This window comes from Oncorhynchus tshawytscha, linkage group LG14, assembly GCF_018296145.1.
Source record: "Oncorhynchus tshawytscha isolate Ot180627B linkage group LG14, Otsh_v2.0, whole genome shotgun sequence".
NCBI lineage: Eukaryota > Metazoa > Chordata > Actinopteri > Salmoniformes > Salmonidae > Oncorhynchus > Oncorhynchus tshawytscha.
In genome coordinates this window covers 56,320,799-56,340,881 of record NC_056442.1, presented here as the reverse complement: position 1 = coordinate 56,340,881, position 20,083 = coordinate 56,320,799, and the positions used below count along the sequence as shown (strand labels likewise).

The window sequence follows — 20,083 nt, the reverse complement described above, 5'->3', positions numbered from 1 at the left end:
ATCATGAGGTTATTACTGTACAACCTGGCCTATGAATCAGTTTACAACGTAGGTGCACAGGTCAAGAGAAACATTTGACTAATCAAGATGACAGACAGTAACACATTCAATACCTCCTCGCACACTCTTCCATGCATCTAGCAGATCTAGGGTGTAGTCATTAGTCATAACAGTTGCAAACAAGAGTTTCTATCAGACAAATTCAGCTATGCTAATTTTCATTTAAGAAACTTTTCTTCTTTTTTTTTTTACAGAATAGGAGGAATGAATACACCCCTGATCACAGCCAAACACAGTTCACTTTCAGAGCGGCCACATACTGATCCCTTTGCATGTTGTAGAATTCACATCTACGTGCTCTCCTCCTCTCACCGTTTCCCTTCGCTTGAGGACTTCAGTGAACAACACATCAGCTGTCTGTGGCCATGCAATTTATTAAAAAACTTCATATCATGAACACTACGCACAGCCTACATCGTTGAAACCATATTAGCTAACGTCATAGCTAGTCAACACGTATCTATTATAAGTAATGAGTTAGTAAACCGCCACTATCATGCAGCACAGTGTACTGTCAGCAAATAGTTTAGCAGTTACACTGGTGGGCCCCGGTGGCAATAAATTAATAAAACCAAAAGCTTACCTTGACTTGGAAGAATTCCAGTGTTGGATAGCTTTAGCCAGCTAGCTAACATATCATTCCTCTCTGTTGGATAGACTTAGCCAGCTAGCTAACATATCATTCCTCTCTGTTGGATAGACTTAGCCAGCTAGCTAACATATCATTCCTCTCTGTTGGATAGACTAGCTAACATATCATTCTCTCTGTTGGATAGACTTAGCCAGCTAGCTATTCCTCTCTGTTGGATAGATATCATTCCTCTCTGTTGGATAGCAGCCAGCTAGCTAACATAGCATTCCTCTGTTGGATAGACTTAGCCAGCCAACATAGCATTCCTCTCTGTTGGATAGACTTAGCCAGCTAGCTAACATATCATTCCTCTCTGTTGGATAGACTTAGCCAGCTAGCTAACATAGCATTCCTCTCTGTTGGATAGACTTAGCCAGCTAGCTAACATATCATTCCTCTCTGTTGGATAGACTTAGCCAGCTAGCTAACATATCATTCCTCTCTGTTGGATAGACTTAGCCAGCTAGCTAACATATAATTCCTCTCTGTTGGATAGACTTAGCCAGCTAGCTAACATATCATTCCTCTCTGTTGGATAGACTTAGCCAGCTAGCTAACATAGCATTCCTCTCTGTTGGATAGACTTAGCCAGCTAGCTATCATATCATTCCTCTCTGTTGGATAGACTTAGCCAGCTGGCTAACATAGCATCCCTCTCTGTTTGAGCCGGGTGCTTGAGTAGGCTAAACCAGGTAGCTTAGTGAAAAACAAATACAACGAAATATAGCTAGCTAGCTCTCTCACTTGCCATTCATTTTTAAATAAATTGATTTGTTCAAAACTGTTCAACTATTGTCTTTGAGTCAACTACTCACCACATTGTATGTACTAGTGCTAGCTAGCTGTAGCTTATGATTTCAGTTCTAGACTCATTCTCTGATCCTATGATTGGGTGGACAACATGTCAGTTCACGCTGCAAGAGCTCTGACAGGCTGAAGGACATCCTCCGGAAGTTGTCATAATTACTGTGTAAGTCTATGGAAGGGGGTGAGAACCTAGTTGAGGCTACTAGGTTTTGTATTGAAGAGGAAGACGGAAGCTAGCTGTCCTCCGGCTACACCATGGTGCTACCCCACAGTGCTGTTGAGGCTACTGTAGAACTTCATTGCAAAACAGTGTGTTTTAATCAATTATTTGGTGGTGTGAATATATTTAGTATAGTTTTATCTAAAAATAATCATTTGTATTTTTATGACTGAGGAGGATGTTCTTCTCCTTCCTCCTCTGAGGAGCCTCCACTGATGTTCAAATATATATATATTTTAAAAGACAGTATAGAACCTGGAACTGAAGCCAAACAGGGTGGAGGTGAGGATTAGAGATCACATGCGAACCTGTCGACGGAGAGATGCTAATCAGATGAACGTTTACACAAAGCCGCGTTAAGATCACACAACAAATAAAGCTGATCTCTTTTCAACACACACAGGTCAAAGGTCTTCTGGGGCCTACAGTACTGGAATGTATCAGTTTAAATCCTGAACCAGAGAAACAAAAAATACCTGCGAAAGATTGAATATGTTTCACAGGATCAGAGATATGAAATCTAGAGGCTTGAGAGAGGGCTCCTTGTTGAAATAGTATTTAATACAACATTCTGCTCCAGAAATAGATGGCCATGTGCTCGTCCAGCACCAATGACGGCTGGCTAGGTGAGTGAGTGTAGCAATGTAGAAAGTATTACTTAGAATAGAAGTGCACATACAGGTCCGTCTGATAGACGTGGAGGATGTATTCATTTGGATATGATCACTGAATTCAAACAGATGCTGGGAATTCATTAATTTATTCACCGGTAATTTAAATGAGAGTCAGAGATTGGACAGGTAATTTAAATGAGAGTCAGAGATTGGACAGGTAATTTAAATGAGAGTCAGAGATTGGACAGGTAATTTAACTAGAGGACGTTGATTGGACAGGTAATCTAATTAAAGAGAAATACAGTCCTTAGATCTGCTTCAGAGGATACTGTGTTTTGGGGTCTGTGTTTGTGTGTTCTGGGGTGACGTGTGTCCCTGTCCATCTTTTCCCAACTCACCCTCCTGGTGTTGTCAAGGACCTTGGGGTCTGGCCGGCCATAGTTGGGAGGGTTGGCGTGGGGGTCGTACCCCAGACGGGACAACATGGGGGCGATGACGGGCATGTCTCTCAGTACGTCCGCAGGGATCTTGCCTACCCACTTGGATAAGGCCTCCACGTTGACCGGTTTGATCACCTGGTCTGTAGACCTCTCCACCCTGGAGAGAGAGAGAGAGAGAGACAGAAAACACCACAGTTAGCATTCCTCTCCCCAGAAGACCGTTGACTAGCTAGCATCATTCAAGGCATCCTTGCTTGACATACTGGTACTCGCTTATAATTGGATTAGTGAGAGTAATGAGATGGAAACCCACTTCCCTGATGACCTCTAGCAAGATAGGAAGACAGACTGCTTTTGAAATTGATCTAACAGATGAACACACACCAGCATCCTCTAAGGCACTGCTAGTTGAACAGCACCATTGTCAGACACGTGGATAGCATGATGTTAGCATTGTTAAGGAAGGGTTCAACATTATTCCTTGATAGCATGATGTTAGCATTATTAAGGAATGGTTCAACAGTATCCCTTGATAGCAACAGTATCTCTATCAACATGTTAAATGTGCAACCAGAGGGAAAAATATTCTAGAGCACTTGTACTCCACACACAGAGATGTATACGGAGCTCTCCCTCGCCCTCCATTTGGTAAATCCGACCACAACTCTATCCTCCTGATTCCTGCTTACAAGCATAAATTAAAGCAGGAAGCACTAGTGACTCGCTCTATAAAAAATGGTCAGATGTAGCAGATTTTTTTTAACCTTTATTTTACTAGGCAAGTCAGTTAAGAACAAATTCTTATTTTCAATGACGGCCTAGGAACAGTGGGTTAACTGGTCTAGGAACAGTGGGTTAACTGCCTGTTCAGGGGCAGAACGACAGATTTGTACCTTGTCAGCTCAGGGATTTGAACGTGCAACCTTCCGGTTACTAGTCCAACGCTCTAACCACTAGGCTACCCTGCTACAGGACTGTTTTGCTATCACAGACTGGAACATGTTCCGGGATTCTTCCGATGACATTGAGGAATACACCACATCAGTCACTGGCTTTATCAATAAGTGCATGAATTACAGGCAACGTCCGCACTGAGCTAAAGGGTAGAGCTGCCGCTTTCAAGGTGCGAGACTCTAAACCTGAGGCTTACGAGAAATCCCACTATGCCCTCCGACAAACCATCAAACAGGCAAAGTGTCAATACAGGGCTAAGATTGAATCATACTACCCCAGCTCCGACACTCGTCGGATGAGGCAGGGCCTGCAAACTATTACAGACTACAAAGGGAAGCATAGCCGCGAGCTGCCCAGTGACACGAGCCTACCAGACGAGATAAATTACTTCTATGCTCGCTTCGAGGCAAGCAACACTGAGGCATGCAAGAGAGCATCAGCTGTTCCGGACGACTGTGTGATCACGCTCTCCGTAGCCGACGTGAGTAAGACCTTCAAACAGGTCAAAATTCACAAGGCTGTGGGGCCAGACAGATTACCAGGACGTGTGCCCTGGGCATGTGCTGACAAACTGGCAGGTGTCTTCACTGACATTTTCAGCATGTCCCTGATTGAGTCTGTAATACAAACATGCTTCAAGCAGACCACCATAGTCCTTGTGCCCAAGAACACAAAGGCAACCTGCCTTAATGACTACAGACCCGTGGCACTCACGTCCGTAGCCATGAAGTACTTTGAAAGTCTGGTAATGGCTCACATCAACACCATTATCCCAGGAACCCTAGACCCACTCCAATTTGCATACCGCCCAAACAGATCCACAGATGATGCAATCTCCATTGCACTCCACACTGCCCTTTCCCACCTGGATAAAAGGAACACCTATGTGAGAATGCTATTCATTGACTACAGCTCAGCGTTCAACACCATAGTGCCCTCAAAACTCATCACTAAGCTAAGGACCTTGGACTAAACAGCTCCCTCTGCAACTGGATCCTAAACTTCCTGACGGGCCGCCCCCAGGTGGAAAGGGTAGGTAACAACACATTCCCCACGCTGATCCTCAACACGGGGGCCCCTCAGGGGTGCGTGCTCAGTCCCCTCCTGTACTCCCTTTTCACTCAGAAAACTAAAAAGATTTGGCATGGGTCCTGAGATCCTCAAAAAAGGTTCTACAGCTGCAACATCGAGAGCATCCTGACCAGTTGCATCACTGCCTGGTACGGCAATTGCTCGAACTCCGACCGCAAGGCACTTTAGAGGGTAGTGCGTACGGCCCAGTACATCACTGGGGCAAAGCTGCCTGCATTCCAGGACCTCTACACCAGGCGGTGTCAGAGGAAGGCCCGGAAAATTGTCAAAGACCTCAGCCACCGCAGTCATAGACTGTTCTCTCTACTACTGCATGGCAAGCGGTACCGGATTGCCAAGTCTAGGACAAAAAGGCTTCTCAACAGTTTTTACCCCCAGCCATAAGACTCCTGAACAGGTAACCAAATGGTTACCTGGACTATTTGCATTGTGTGTCCCCCCAACACCTCTTTTATGGTACTGTTACTCTCTGTTTATCTTCATTGGGATAGGGGGCAGCATTTTCACTTTTTGATAAAAAGCGTGCCCAGAGTAAACTGCCTGCTATTCAGTCCCAGATGCTAATATATGCATAGTGTTATTAGTATAAGATAGAAGTTTCTAAAACTGTTTGAATGATGTCTGTGAGTATAACAGAACCCATATGGCAGGCAAAAACATGAGACAAAAATCCAACCATCTTGAGGTTTGTAGTTTTTCAACTCAGCCCCTATTGACAATACAGTGGGATATTGGTCATCTTGCACTTCCTAAGGCTTCCACTAGATGTCAACAGTCTCTAAAACGTTGTTTCAGGCTTCTACTGTGAAGGGGGGCTGAATGAGAGGGGAATGAGTCAGGTGTCTGGCAGAGAGCCACGGGCTCGTGACGCACTGTCATGTGAAAGTTACCTCGCGTTCCATTGCTTTTCTACAGACAAAGGAATTCTCCGGTTGGGACATTATTGAAGATTTATGTTAAATACATCCTAAAGATTGATTCTATACTTTGTTTGATATGTTTCTACGACCAGTAATATAACTTTTTAAACTTTTCGTCCGACCTTTCCGTTGGACTTGCATGCGCGTTTGGATTTGTTTACCAAACGCACTAACAAAAGGAGGTATATGGACATAATTGATGAACTTTATCAAACAAAACAAACATTTATTGTGGAACTGGGAATCCTGGGAGTGCATTCTGATGAAGATCATCAAAAGGTAAGTGAATATTTATAATGCTATTTCTGACTTCTGTTGACTCCACAACATGGCGGATATTTCTTTGGCTGCTTTGGGCTCTGAGCGCCATACTCAGATGATGCTTTTTCCGTAAAAAAAAAAAGAAATCTGACACAGTGGTTGCATTAAGGAGAAGTTTATCTTCCACTAGCGGAACCCCATTCCCAGACAGGATATTATCTTATATGCATAGTCACTTTAACTATACATTCATGTACATACTACCTCAATTGGCCCGACCAACCAGTGCTCCCGCACATTGGCTAACCGGGCTATCTGCCCCACCACCCGCCAACCCCTCTTTTTACGCTACTGCTACTCTCTATTCATCATATATGCACAGTCACTTAAACCATACCCACATACTACCTGACTAACCGGTGTCTGCCTGACTAACAGCCTGACTAACCGGTGTCTGTATATAGCCTTGCTACTCTTATTTTCAAATGTCTTTTTACTGTTGTTTTATTTCTTTACTTACCTACACACTCACACACACACACACACTTTTTTTTCTCTGCACTATTGGTTAGAGCCTGTAAGTAAGCATTTCACTGTAAGGTCTACAACAACACCTGTTGTATTCGGCGCACGTGACAAATAAACTTTGATTTGATTAGCATGGTTTTAGCATTCTTAAAGAATGGTTCAACATTATTCCTTGATAGTGTGGTTTTAGCAGTGGACCAGTGACCAGCCCTTGTTACTGCAGGCAGCTAACTGCAAACTAATTGACTAACTGGGTCATGGTACACGATTAAAAAGATGGCCCCCAAGCTACAGCCTCTCTCCAGCTCCAGGCTTCACAGTTAATGGGTTGAATGAATGGCCCCTCCATAGAGATATGGGTTTGTCTCTCACTGTATCAGATCACGCCCCTGTCCCCATGTATCCCATGTGTCCCGTTATATGAGCACGGAGACAAGACATTAGGACATTAGGTCAGCATCACAGAGCTTCACTGAGTGGTACTGGGCCTTTCCCCAATGACTGACAGATTTGGAGGAGCGATATTAAAAATGAATCAACCATTACCTCAATCTACTCTGGGTTAAATTATTAATCATTTCTGAAATATTTCATAAGCGGGGGAGGGGGGAGGGGGGCAAACTGCACGTCTGGGTCCCAGTCTTTGTTTTCAGGAAAGTAAAAATAAGACCATTTGTGGATGACATTAAGTGCCAAGATGTTTGACCGTTTATAGACGATGTGAAGAGATGAAGTGTTAAGATGTTTGACCGTTTATAGATGAAGTGCCAAGATGTTTGACCGTTTATAGATGACGTGCCAAGATGTTTGACCATTTATAGATGAAGTGCCAAGATGTTTGACCGTTTATGAATGAAGTGCCAAGATGTTTGACCGTTTATAGACGACGTGAAGAAATGAAGTGTTAAGATGTTTGACTGTTTATAGACAACGTGAAGAGACGAAGTGTTAAGATGTTTGACCGTTTATAGACGACGTGCCAAGATGTTTGACCGTTTATAGATGAAGTGCTAAGATGTTTGACCGTTTATAGACGACGTGCCAAGATGTTTGACCGTTTATAGATGAAGTGCCAAGATGTTTGACCGTTTATGAATGAAGTGCCAAGATGTTTGACCGTTTATGAATGAAGTGCCAAGATGTTTGACCATTTATAGATGAAGTGAAGAAATGAAGTGCCAAGATGTTTGACCGTTTATAGACGGTGAAGAAATGAAGTACCAAGATGTTTGACTGTTTATAGACAACGTGAAGAGACGAAGTGTTAAGATGTTTGACCGTTTATAGACGACGTGAAGAAATGAAGTGCCAAGATGTTTGACCGTTTATGAATGAAGTGCCAAGATGTTTGACCATTTATAGATGAAGTGAAGAAATGAAGTGCCAAGATGTTTGACCGTTTATAGACGGTGAAGAAATGAAGTACCAAGATGTTTGACTGTTTATAGACAACGTGAAGAGACGAAGTGTTAAGATGTTTGACCGTTTATAGACGACGTGCCAAGATGTTTGACCGTTTATAGACGAAGTGCCAAGATGTTTGACCGTTTATAGATGAAGTGCCAAGATGTTTGACCGTTTATAGACGACGTGCCAAGATGTTTGACCGTTTATAGACGACGTGCCAAGATGTTTGACCGTTTATAGACGACGTGCCAAGATGTTTGACCGTTTATAGACGACGTGCCAAGATGTTTGACCGTTTATAGACGACGTGCCAAGATGTTTGACCGTTTATAGACGACGTGCCAAGATGTTTGACCGTTTATAGATGAAGTGCCAAGATGTTTGACCGTTTATAGACGACGTGAAGAGATGAAGTGTTAAGATGTTTGACCGTTTATAGACGACGTGCCAAGATGTTTGACCGTTTATGAATGAAGTGCCAAGATGTTTGACCGTTTATGAATGAAGTGCCAAGATGTTTGACCATTTATAGATGAAGTGAAGAAATGAAGTGCCAAGATGTTTGACCGTTTATAGACGACCTGAAGAAATGAAGTACCAAGATGTTTGACCGTTTATAGACGACGTGAAGAGATGAAGTGCCAAGATGTTTGACCGTTTATAGACGACGTGCCAAGATGTTTGACCGTTTATGAATGAAGTGCCAAGATGTTTGACCGTTTATAGACGACGTGCCAAGATGTTTGACCGTTTATAGACGACGTGCCAAGATGTTTGACCGTTTATAGACGACGTGCCAAGATGTTTGACCGTTTATAGACGACGTGCCAAGATGTTTGACCGTTTATAGACGACGTGAAGAGACGAAGTGTTAAGATGTTTGCATTGAAGAGGAAAAGGGAGCGGCCACTCCACCATGGCCATCACCGATTTGTCACACCTGTGGATGACGCAGCAGGTATAAGCAGTCATCAGTATTACAGACGGACAAGTATATAGCCCATCTATAATTTAGCCCAAACATCTACCTCTTCCCCTACTGTATTTATTTATTTATTTTGCTCCCCATTATTTTTTCTACTTTGCACATTCTTCCACTGCAAATCTACCATTCCAGTTTTTTACTTGCTATATAGTATTTACTTTGCCACCATGGCCTTTACCTCCCTTATCTCACCTCATTTGCTCACAATGTATATAGACTTATTTATCTACTGTATTACTGACTGTATGTTTGTTTTATTCCATGTGTAACTCTGTGTTGTTGTATTGTGTCGAACTGCTTTGCTTTATCTTGGCCAGGTCGCAGTTGTAAATGAGAACTTGTTCTCAACTTGCCAACCTGGTTAAATAAAGGTGTTCTCAACTAGCCTACCTGGTTAAATAAAGGTGTTCAACTGGCCTACCTGGTTAAATAAAGGTGTTCTCAACTAGCCTACCTTGTTAAATAAAGGTGTTCTCAACTGGCCTACCTGGTTAAATAAAGGTGAAAATAAATAAAATAAAATAAACAAGCCTTGAAGCATTGATCTTTAACTGTAGAGGCACAACAAAAGAGTTGCCATCAATTTAGGCGAGTCGTTCCTCCAGCGACGTAATCCATCAATTGACAGAAATACGTCATTTTTTTCATAATTTGCTTTACTTTTATAAATGATCTGAAATAAAAAATGACTATTTGGTTGGGAATAGGTTACTGGGCAGTTGTTGAGTAGTTTTTGTAGCATCTGTTTGCCTGTTAAAAAAAAAGGTTTCATATAATTATTTTCTTCAACATAGAATGGGCATATAACCTGAATAGAGAGCGTGTACAGTAGATCATCCATGGATCAGCATGTCAGCCATGTTGGCCACCAGAGACTGAAAACCTTGATCTATAGAAATAGAAAATTGTTAGTTGAGGAGTTGAGCGAGTTTAGTGGGGAGGAGAGAGCCAAATTCTGAGGGTAAGGAACCCTGCTGAACGCATTACACAAACACGATAACAAAACACACACTCGTACAAGAATGACGCAGCGTTTTAACATGTTACGTGACAGACCTGTTGTTGGAGCCAGGCATATCTCTAGAAACCACAGCTTGTGACAGCCCCCCCCCCCTGCTCCTCTTTAGAACAGACCGAGTTCATATGGAGAACAGATTACAGCAACAGCTGAGTTCTGTGTTCAATTGACCCAGCACACAGGATCAGTGTCCCATATGGCACTCTATTCCCTATATAGTGCACTACTTTAGACCAGAGCTCTATGGAACCCTATATAGTGCACTACTTTAGACCAGGACGCTATGGAACCCTATATAGTGCACTACTTTAGACCAGGGCCCTATAGAACCCTATTCCCTATATAGTGCACTACTTTAGACCAGAGCCCTATGGAACCCTATTCCCTATATAGTGCACTACTTTAGACCAGGACCCTATAGAACCCTATATAGCGGGCTACAGCAGGAGAGCGGAGAGCCAACCCTAGCCTTGATTCAAATCAGCAGGAGAGCCAACCCTAGCCTTGATTCAAATCAGCAGGAGAGCCAACCCTAGCCTTGATTCAAATCAGCAGGAGAGCCAACCCTAGCCTTGATTCAAATCAGCAGGAGAGCCAACCCTAGCCTTGATTCATATCAGCAGCAGAGCCAACCCTAGCCTTGATTCATATCAGCAGCAGAGCCAACCCTAGCCTTGATTCATATCAGCAGGAGAGCGGAGAGCCAACCCTAGCCTTGATTCAAATCAGCAGGAGAACGGAGCGCCAACCCTAGCCTTGATTCAAATCAGCAGGAGAGCGGAGAGAGAAAATCCAAACCTAGCCTTGATTCAAATCAACAGGAGAGCCAACCCTAGCCTTGATTCAAATCAGCAGGAGAGCCAACCCTAGCCTTGATTCAAATCAGCAGGAGAGCCAACCCTAGCCTTGATTCAAATCAGCAGGAGAGCCAACCCTAGCCTTGATTCAAATCAGCAGCAGAGCCAACCCTAGCCTTGATTCATATCAGCAGGAGAGCGCCTTGATTCAAATCAGAGGAGAGCCAACCCTAGCCTTGATTCAAATCAGCAGGAGAGCCAACCCTAGCCTTGATTCAAATCAGCAGGAGAGCCAACCCTAGCCTTGATTCAAATCAGCACCATGGTATTGTGAATAAAGCTTATTTTCTCAAAATGTGTCCTAAATGAAACACTATTCCCTATGTGGTGCACTACTTTTGAGAGATCTCACTCACACACACACAGTCCATTAACTTCTGACTTCCCTCAGGTCTCTCTGCATTCCAGTCCTGCACTACTACATTACACCTCGATAATGCCTGACAACTCACTTCACAAATCCATTTACTTTGGGAATGCAATCTTTACCACTGTAGAACTAGGGTCTGTCTCAAATGGCGACCTATCCCCTCGCCATATATATATATATATGTATATATACACACACACAGTGCTCTGGTCCAATGTAGTCCACTATATAGGGATCCATTTGGAGCACAGGGTGTACAGCATGATTAATAGACAACTGCTTTTGTTCATCTCCGGAGGAAGGAGGGAGGACTATATCACTGGTTCTGAAAGAGAGAGAGAGAAACCACAGTTAGCAAAGGAGTTAGCATCGTAGCGTGTGTCCCCAGAAGACCATTAACTAGCTAGCATCATTCCAAGGCATCCAAAACTGAGCCTTGCTTGAGGTGCTAAGGGAGGCTGAAGTCGAAAACCCTCGTGTGGGCCGGAGAGAGCGAGCGAGTGGGGGAGTGACCCGGACAGGGAGTGTTGAACGATGAATGTTTAGAGGTCCACAGCATAAACAGATACAAACAGACTGTGAGAAACAAACGTGACTCATTCTGACCAGAGAGAGAAAAGACATCTGTTTGTACTTGGTATCTCCAGTAGAGGCTCATGGGTAAAAGCACTAAGGGAAGCCAATCCAGGAACAAAAATGCTATATTACAACCTGTGTAGTGATACTTGTGTTGTTTAGTTCTATAACATGTTAGTTCATATGTGTCTTGACAACGTGATATAAAAGGCCGAGCCAATAAGAAGACACAGCGGCAGAATAAATTCAACGACATCTTTTTTGTTTGGTCACAAAACCGGAGAGCAACATCTGTCTGGTGAAGTCCACAAAGCAAATAAACAAAAACATGTTACATGACCGACAGCATGGTCAAGTTTTCAACATGTTCAGACCACTAAACAACTATTGATACAGAACCACAGAGAGTTAAATCGTAAGTCTCAAAGAACACAGGGAGCTGCCTCCACTAATTCCAGCATCATTTCATCATGATCATATCCCGTATGCTTAGTTTAGAATACAGTGACAACTAAAACACACCAAACAACTATTTGGTCCAATCAATGTAAGCTAAATATGAAGTAGCTGTCCATGTTACTGGTGTGTGTGTGTGTGTGTGTGTGTTTGCAAGTACAGTGCCTTGCGAAAGTATTCGGCCCCCTTGAACTTTGCGACCTTTTGCCACATTTCAGGCTTCAAACAAAGATATAAAACTGTATTTTTTTGTGAAGAATCAACAACAAGTGGGACACAATCATGAAGTGGAACGACATTTATTGGATATTTCAAACTTTTTTAACAAATCAAAAACTGAAAAATTGGGCGTGCAAAATTTGTGTTCAATTGACCGCCAGCCTGCTCGCTCGCTCGCCCGCCCGCCTGCCTGCTCGCCCGCCAGCCCGCCCGCCCGCCAGCCCGCTCGCCAGCCTTACTTCCATTCATGGGCAACGTTAGCTAGTTAACATTAGCCTTCTACATCTAGCTACATATTTAACTTACATCCTCTCAGGTCAGGGGCACAACAATGTATGAATTAATGGTTGGATCAGAATCACTGTTATAATCATTGGCCAGTATGGAGAATTAAGTAAAACCACAAGTACAAATCCCTATCTCCATCCGTGGCTACATTACGAAAGGGACAATTTTAGCGAGCTAGCTAGTCAGTCAGTCACTGGGAGGACAACACAACGAGATGCAGCAATTCAAGTTGTTTCTGTTTATTACATATTTCTCTTGATGCGATAGGAGTGAAGACAAATCCAAACGGGCTTCCCTTGACACTTTTTTGATTTGCCCAGACCAATCACGGTTGAGCTCACTCTGATAAGCTCAACGCTGATTGGCTATTATTTTATACTTTTATTTTTCATGGGAGGCCAAATGCTCACTGGCTTCCATTGCATTCAATGCTATGGGCGGCAACAATGTCATACTCTGTTTGACCAGACATCATCAGATAGATGGGCTACACATACGGAGACAGAGGGGCGCTGTTTCGTTCACTCTGAATGCTTTCTCAGGTGAGAATTGAAGGAAAATTATTTTTTATTTTACCTTTACTTAACTAGGGCAAGTCAGTTAAGAACAAATTCTTATTTTCAATGACTGCCTAGGAACAGTGGGTTAACTGCCGGGGGTTTGAACTTGCAACCTTCCGGTTACTAGTCCAACGCTCTAACCACTAGGCTATCACTGGGTATCTCATGAACAGATTGGAGAAAGGAAACCCCAACTAAATCAATAAATTGTGAAAAAAATGCCAGAGATCAAAGGAAAGAGTCCCTGCCTCATCTCCTTAGTAATGTCAGCTACACTGTCAAGACAACTTCACTGTGTCACGAACAGATTAACCTAGCAAATAAATACATTTTGAGAAATGACAAGGAAAGAGAGTCTCTTCCTTCTCTCCTCGGTGATGTCAGTTGGATACTCTGTTAAGATGACCACAACAATTACATGCATTCTGAGAAACGACAAAGAAAGAAAAGAGAGTCTCTGCTGCATTGTCAGCTCCCTACGCTGTAAAAGTAGGTCGCATCTGGAGGCCTACTTCTGGTTGTTGCCACGGCCACAAAACTGGGGAGGAGCTACTGCTTATCCTGTATGTTTACAGTGCAGTCTGGCCTCCTGTGTGTGCGCGCACGTACACACACACACACACACACACAAAATATATAAATATTATGTGTCATATATTTTACACACAGTGTACTAGTGAAAAGTTTAGACACAACTACTCATTCAAGGTTTATTTTTTTATAATGTAGTAACCGAAAAAGTATTAAACAAATCAAAATTTGACATTTTAGACTCTTCAAAGTAACTACCCTTCGCCTTGATGACAGCTTTGCACATTCTTGGCCTTAAATATTTTCCAACCGTCTTGAAGAAGTAGTTCCCACATATGCTGAGCACTTGTTGGTGCTTTTCCTTCACTCTGCGGTCCAACTCATCCCAAACCATCTCAAATTGGTTGAGGTCAGGTGATTGTGGAGGCCAGGTCATCTGATGCAGCATTCAATCACTCTCCTCGGTCAAATAGCCCTTACACAACCTGGAAGTGTGTTCTGGGTCATTGTCCTGCTGAAAAACAAATGATAGTCCCACTAAGCGCAAACCAGATGGGATGGCATATCGCTGCAGAATGCTGTGGTAGCCATGCTGGTTAAGCGTGCCTTGAAATCTAAACAAATCACTGACAGTGTCACCAGCAAATCACCCCTACACCATCACACCTCCTCCTCCATGCTTCACGGTGGGAACCACACGTGGAGATCATCCGTTCACCTACTCTGTTTCACAAAGACACGGCAGTTGGAGCCAAAAATCTCTCATTTGGACTCATCAGATCAAAAGGACAGATTTCCACTGGTCTAATGTGTTTCTTCAGTTTCATTGCAGCAATTTGACCACGAAGGCCTGATTCACGCAGTTTCCTCTGAACAGTTGATGTTGAGATGTGTCTGTTACTTGAACTCTGAAGCATTTATTTGGGCTGCAATTTATGAGGCCGTTAACTCTGGGGCTCTGCAGCAGAGGTAACTCTGGGGCTTCCTTTGCTGTGGCGGTCCTCATGAGAGACAGTTTCATCATAGCGCTTGATGGTTTATGCGACTGCACTTGAAGAAACTTTCAAAAGTTCTAAAAATGTTCCGCATTGACTGACCTTCATGTCTTAAAGTAATGATGGACTGTTGTTTCTCTTTGCTTATTTGAGCTGTTCTTGCCATAATAAGGACTTGGTCTTTTACCAAATAGGGCCATCTTCTGTATACCACCCCTACCTTGTCACAACACAACTGATTGGCTCAAACGCATTACGGAAAGAAATTCCACAAATTAACTTAAGGGCACACCTGTTAATTGAAATTACATTCCAGGTGACTACCTCATGAAGGTGGTTGAGAGAATACCAAGAGTGTGCAAAGCTGTCATCAAGGCATCATATTTAGATTTGTTTAACACTTGTTTGGTTATTACATGATTCCATATGAGTTATTTAATCATTTTGATGTCGACAATGTAGAAAATAGTACAAAATAAAGAAAAACTCTGGAATGAGTAGGTGTGTCCAAACTTTTGACTGGTACTGTATATTTAATATATGCATGAATATTGAACAGTAAATCAACAATCTTCAAGCTGCTCCAAATTGAAAAGAAAAAAAAATAACTGAAGAAAGCCTTTCAGCCTCAACGACCTCCAAGATGAACAAGGTGGTGTGTAAAAGAGAGGAAGAGTATAGATGTGTGTTGTGTTTGTCACTGTTGTCGTCATAAACAAACCTTTCACTAGATATCCCTCTAGTGGTGTGGGGGCTGTGCTTTGGAAAAGTGGGTGGGGTTATATCCTTCCTGTTTGGCCCTGTCCGGGGGTGTCCTCGGATGGGGCCACAGTGTCTCCTGACCCCTCCTGTCTCAGCCTCCAGTATTTATGCTGCAGTAGTTTGTGTCGGGGGGCTGGGGTCAGTTTGTTATATCTGGAGTACTTCTCCTGTCCTATTCGGTGTCCTGTGTGAATCTAAGTGTGCGTTCTCTAATTCTCTCCTTCTCTCTTTCTTTCTCTCTCTCGGAGGACCTGAGCCCTAGGACCATGCCCCAGGACTACCTGACATGATGACTCCTTGCTGTCCCCAGTCCACCTGGCCGTGCTGCTGCTCCAGTTTCAACTGTTCTGCCTTATTATTATTTGACCATGCTGGTCATTTATGAACATTTGAACATCTTGGCCATGTTCTGTTATAATCTCCACCCGGCACAGCCAGAAGAGGACTGGCCACCCCACATAGTCTGGTTCCTCTCTAGGTTTCTTCCTAGGTTTTGGCCTTTCTAGGGAGTTTTTCCTAGCCACCGTGCTTCTACACCTGCATTGCTTGCTGTTTGGGGTTTTAGGCTGGGTTTCTATACAGCACTTTGAGATATCAGCTGATGTACGAAGGGCTATATAAATAAATTTGATTTGATTCACCACCTCCCCCCTCGTCCTACTTCCCCTCCCCATCCTGCTTCACCTCCTTCCCCACCGTCCTGCTTCACTTCCTTCACCTCCTCCCCCCTCTTTCTGCTTCATCCCCCTCGTCCTGCTTCACCTCCTACCCCCCGTCCCTGCTTCACCTCCTACCCCCCTCGTCCTGCTTCACCTCCTACCCCCCCCGTCCTGCTTCACCTCCTACCCCCCCTCGTCCTGCTTCACCTCCTACCCCCCCTCGTCCTGCTTCACCTCCTACCCCCCCTCGTCCTGCTTCACCTCCTACCCCCCCTCCCTGCTTCACCTCCTACCCCCCTCGTCCTGCTTCACCTCCTACCCCCCTGTCCTGCTTCACCTCCTCCCCCCTCGTCCTGCTTCACCTCCTACCCCCCCCCCTCGTCCTGCTTCACCTCCTACCTCCCCCTCGTCCTGCTTCACCTCCTACCTCCCCCTCGTCCTGCTTCACCTCCTACCTCCCCCTCGTCCTGCTTCACCTCCTACCTCCCCCTCGTCCTGCTTCACCTCCTACCTCCCCCTCGTCCTGCTTCACCTCCTACCTCCCCCTCGTCCTGCTTCACCTCCTACCTCCCCCTCGTCCTGCTTCACCTCCTACCTCCCCCTCGTCCTGCTTCACCTCCTACCTCCCCCTCGTCCTGCTTCACCTCCTACCTCCCCCTCGTCCTGCTTCACCTCCTACCTCCCCCTCGTCCTGCTTCACCTCCTACCCCCCTCATCCTGCTTCTCCTCCTACCCCCCTCATCCTGCTTCACCTCCTACCCCCTCATCCTGCTTCACCTCCTACCCCCCAGCCCTTCCATCCCTAAATCAGCCATGTTATAGATGGTAAATGGGGGAGAGACAGAGGGAGGGGCTGAGAGCCCAGCCCACTACAGTACAGATAGGGACCTGCTGCAAACCAGAGTGTCTGAGAGAATACGTGCACAAGCTCCCATGCACAGTTTTAATAGGTAAAGATAGAAGCGCTCTGCTCTGCCCAGTGACAGGGAGGCTGGAGTGAAGTACCACTGAAGGGTGGGGGTCTGGTGTTGAGGGCGAAGTACCACTGAAGGGTGGGGGGGGTCTGGTGTTGAGGGCGAAGTACCACTGAAGGGTGGGGGTCTGATGTTGAGGGCGAAGTACCACTGAAGGGTGGGGGTCTGATGTTGAGGGCGAAGTACCACTGAAGGGTGGGGGTCTGGTGTTGAGGGCGAAGTACCACTGAAGGGTGGGGGTCTGGTGTTGAGGGCGAAGTACCACTGAAGGGTGGGGGTGTGGTGTTGAGGGCGAAGTACCACTGAAGGGTGGGGTGTGGTGTTGAGGGCGAAGTACCACTGAAGGGTGGGGTCTGGTGTTGAGAGCGAAGTACCACTGAAGGGTGGGGGTCTGGTGTTGAGGGCGAAGTACCACTGAAGGGTGGGGGTCTGGTGTTGAGGGCGAAGTACCACTGAAGGGTGGGGGTCTGGTGTTGAGGGCGAAGTACCACTGAAGGGTGGGGGTCTGGTGTTGAGGGCGAAGTACCACTGAAGGGTGGGATGTGGTGTTGAGAGCAAGTACCACTGAAGGGTGGGGGGTCTGGTGTTGAGGGCGAAGTACCACTGAAGGGTGGGGGTCTGGTGTTGAGGGCGACTACCACTGAAGGGTGGGGGTCTGTGTGTTTAGTCAGACTACCACTGAAGGGTGGGGGTCTGGTGTTGAGGGCGAAGTGAAGGGTGGGGGTCTGGTGTTGAGGGCGCAAGTACCACTGAAGGGTGGGGGTCTGGTGTTGAGGGCGAAGTTTGAAGGGTGGGGTCTGGTGTTGAGGGCGAACTACCACTGAAGGGTGGGGGTCTGGTGTTGAGTCACTGCTAAGTACCACTGAAGGGTGGGGGTCTGGTGTTGAGAGCATAAATGTACCACTGAAGTCTTGTACTAGTGAAGGGCGTGTGTGTTTAGTCTGACTAAGGTGTTGTGTGTTTAGTCAGACTCAGAAAGGGTGTGTGTGTGTGTGTGTGTGTGTGTGTGTGTGTGTGTGTGTTTAGTCAGCAAGCAAGCAGGCTGGGCACTGATAGGTAGGAACGGAGTTTGTGGTCCTCTGTGGCAAAGTTGCGTTGCGGGTTCAACTCCCACAGGAATCTCAAACAAACAAACAAAATGTATGTAGTCACTGCTAAGTCAGTCACTGCTAAGTGGCATATTTTTTTTTTCATAAATGTTATATTATCTATAGTCTTGTCTGGTGAGAGGAGGCAGATCGGACTCGTCAACACTCTGAATACGTACTTTTAATCTCCTGTTCCAGAAGGTTAAGGACCCACTACATCTGTGAAGTCTGGCTCAATGTATTTATGGATTTCTTTGTTTAATAAATAAAAAAAAGATCACAAAAAAGGTTATGGACCTGTTGGATACAGTAGGCTGATAACGCCGAGTATGTTGATCAGTAGGCTGATAACACCGAGTATGTTGATCAGTAGGCTGATAACGCCGAGTATGTTGATCAGTAGGCTGATAACGCCGAGTATGTTGATCAGTAGGCTGATAACGCCGAGTATGTTGATCAGTAGGCTGATAACGCCGAGTATGTTGATCAGTAGGCTGATAACGCCGAGTATGTTGATCAGTAGGCTGATAACGCCGAGTATGTTGATCAGTAGGCTGATAACGCCGAGTATGTTGATCAGTAGGCTGATAACGCCGAGTATGTTGATCAGTAGGCTGATAACGCCGAGTATGTTGATCAGTAGGCTGATAACGCCGCGTATGTTGATCAGTAGGCTGATAACGCCGAGTATGTTGATCAGTAGGCTGATAACGCCGAGTATGTTGATCAGTAGGCTGATAACGCCGAGTATGTTGATCAGTAGGCTGATAACGCCGAGTATGTTGATCAGTAGGCTGATAACGCCGAGTATGTTGATCAGTAGGCTGATAACGCCGAGTATGTTGATCAGTAGGCTGATAACGCCGAGTATGTTGATCAGTAGGCTGATTTGGTAACGCCGAGTATGTTGATCAGTAACCTGGTTAACCGATTATGTTGATCAGTAGACTAACTACACTCTAACCACTAGGCTACCCTGCCTCCTCTACACTCTAACCACTAGGCTGCCCTGCCGCCTCTACACTCTAACCACTAGGCTGCCCTGCCTCCTCTACACTCTAACCACTAGGCTGCCCTGCCTCCTCTACACTCTAACCACTAGGCTACCCTGCCTCCTCTACACTCTAACCACTAGGCTACCTGCCACCTCTACACTCTAACCACTAGGCTACCCTGCCTCCTCTACACTCTAACCACTAGGCTGCCCTGACGCCTCACAATACAACGGTGTGTGATTTCCTGTTTGCGTGAAGCAAAGTAAGAGCCAGGGACCGTTCAGAGCGGTTTTTGTTGTTGTTTTTGGATGCAAATCGCACAGCATTTAGACATCTCCGCTAAAGCCCTGCAACAATTAAAGTCCAACAAGCATAAATTAAACCTCAAGACAGACAGAAATTCAATCAATTTCCATTGAAATGTGAACAGTGAGGATTGTTGTTTTGAGGTACAATACTAGACGATATCCCCCTTTGGTAGCGCAAATATAATATGATTTGTCGTCCTTACTAAAGGACTCACCAGAAAATGCCTAGTTTGTCCTGGTACAGCAAAACTGGCTTCTCAGTCGTTTTCTAAGCTCAGGGCAAAGATACTAATCCTGTTGAGACCTGTGCTGTTTACTGAAAGCCCTATTCTTCATATTTCACAGTCCCGGTTTCTCCTCTATGGCCACATGGCTGTGCATGTTATCTCGTCTCTGCTGTCTGTCTTCAGCTGTGTCCAGAGGGCTCTGGTTAAGGTCTCCTTTTATTCATACTTGATGGTAATCAATGTGCTGAGGGGTGGTGCGTGTGCAGTGGGAGGCTGTCTGT

At 45.0% G+C, this 20,083-nt stretch overlaps 1 protein-coding gene across 6 annotated transcripts in view; it reads right to left on the bottom strand.

Annotated features, from left to right (window-relative positions):
* LOC112238986 (protein-tyrosine sulfotransferase 1) overlaps positions 1-20,083 on the bottom strand; it is a 142,301-nt gene that overhangs the window by 82,379 nt on the left and 39,839 nt on the right. For 5 of the 6 annotated variants that reach the window (XM_042297709.1, XM_042297711.1, XM_042297708.1 and 2 more), the window contains exon 3: positions 2,731-2,929. In XM_042297709.1, coding sequence (XP_042153643.1) covers positions 2,731-2,929 — 199 coding nt within the window. Of the gene's footprint in view, positions 1-2,730; positions 2,930-10,977; positions 11,490-20,083 lie in introns of those variants that run through there. The other variant, XM_042297713.1, reaches the window with a different exon arrangement.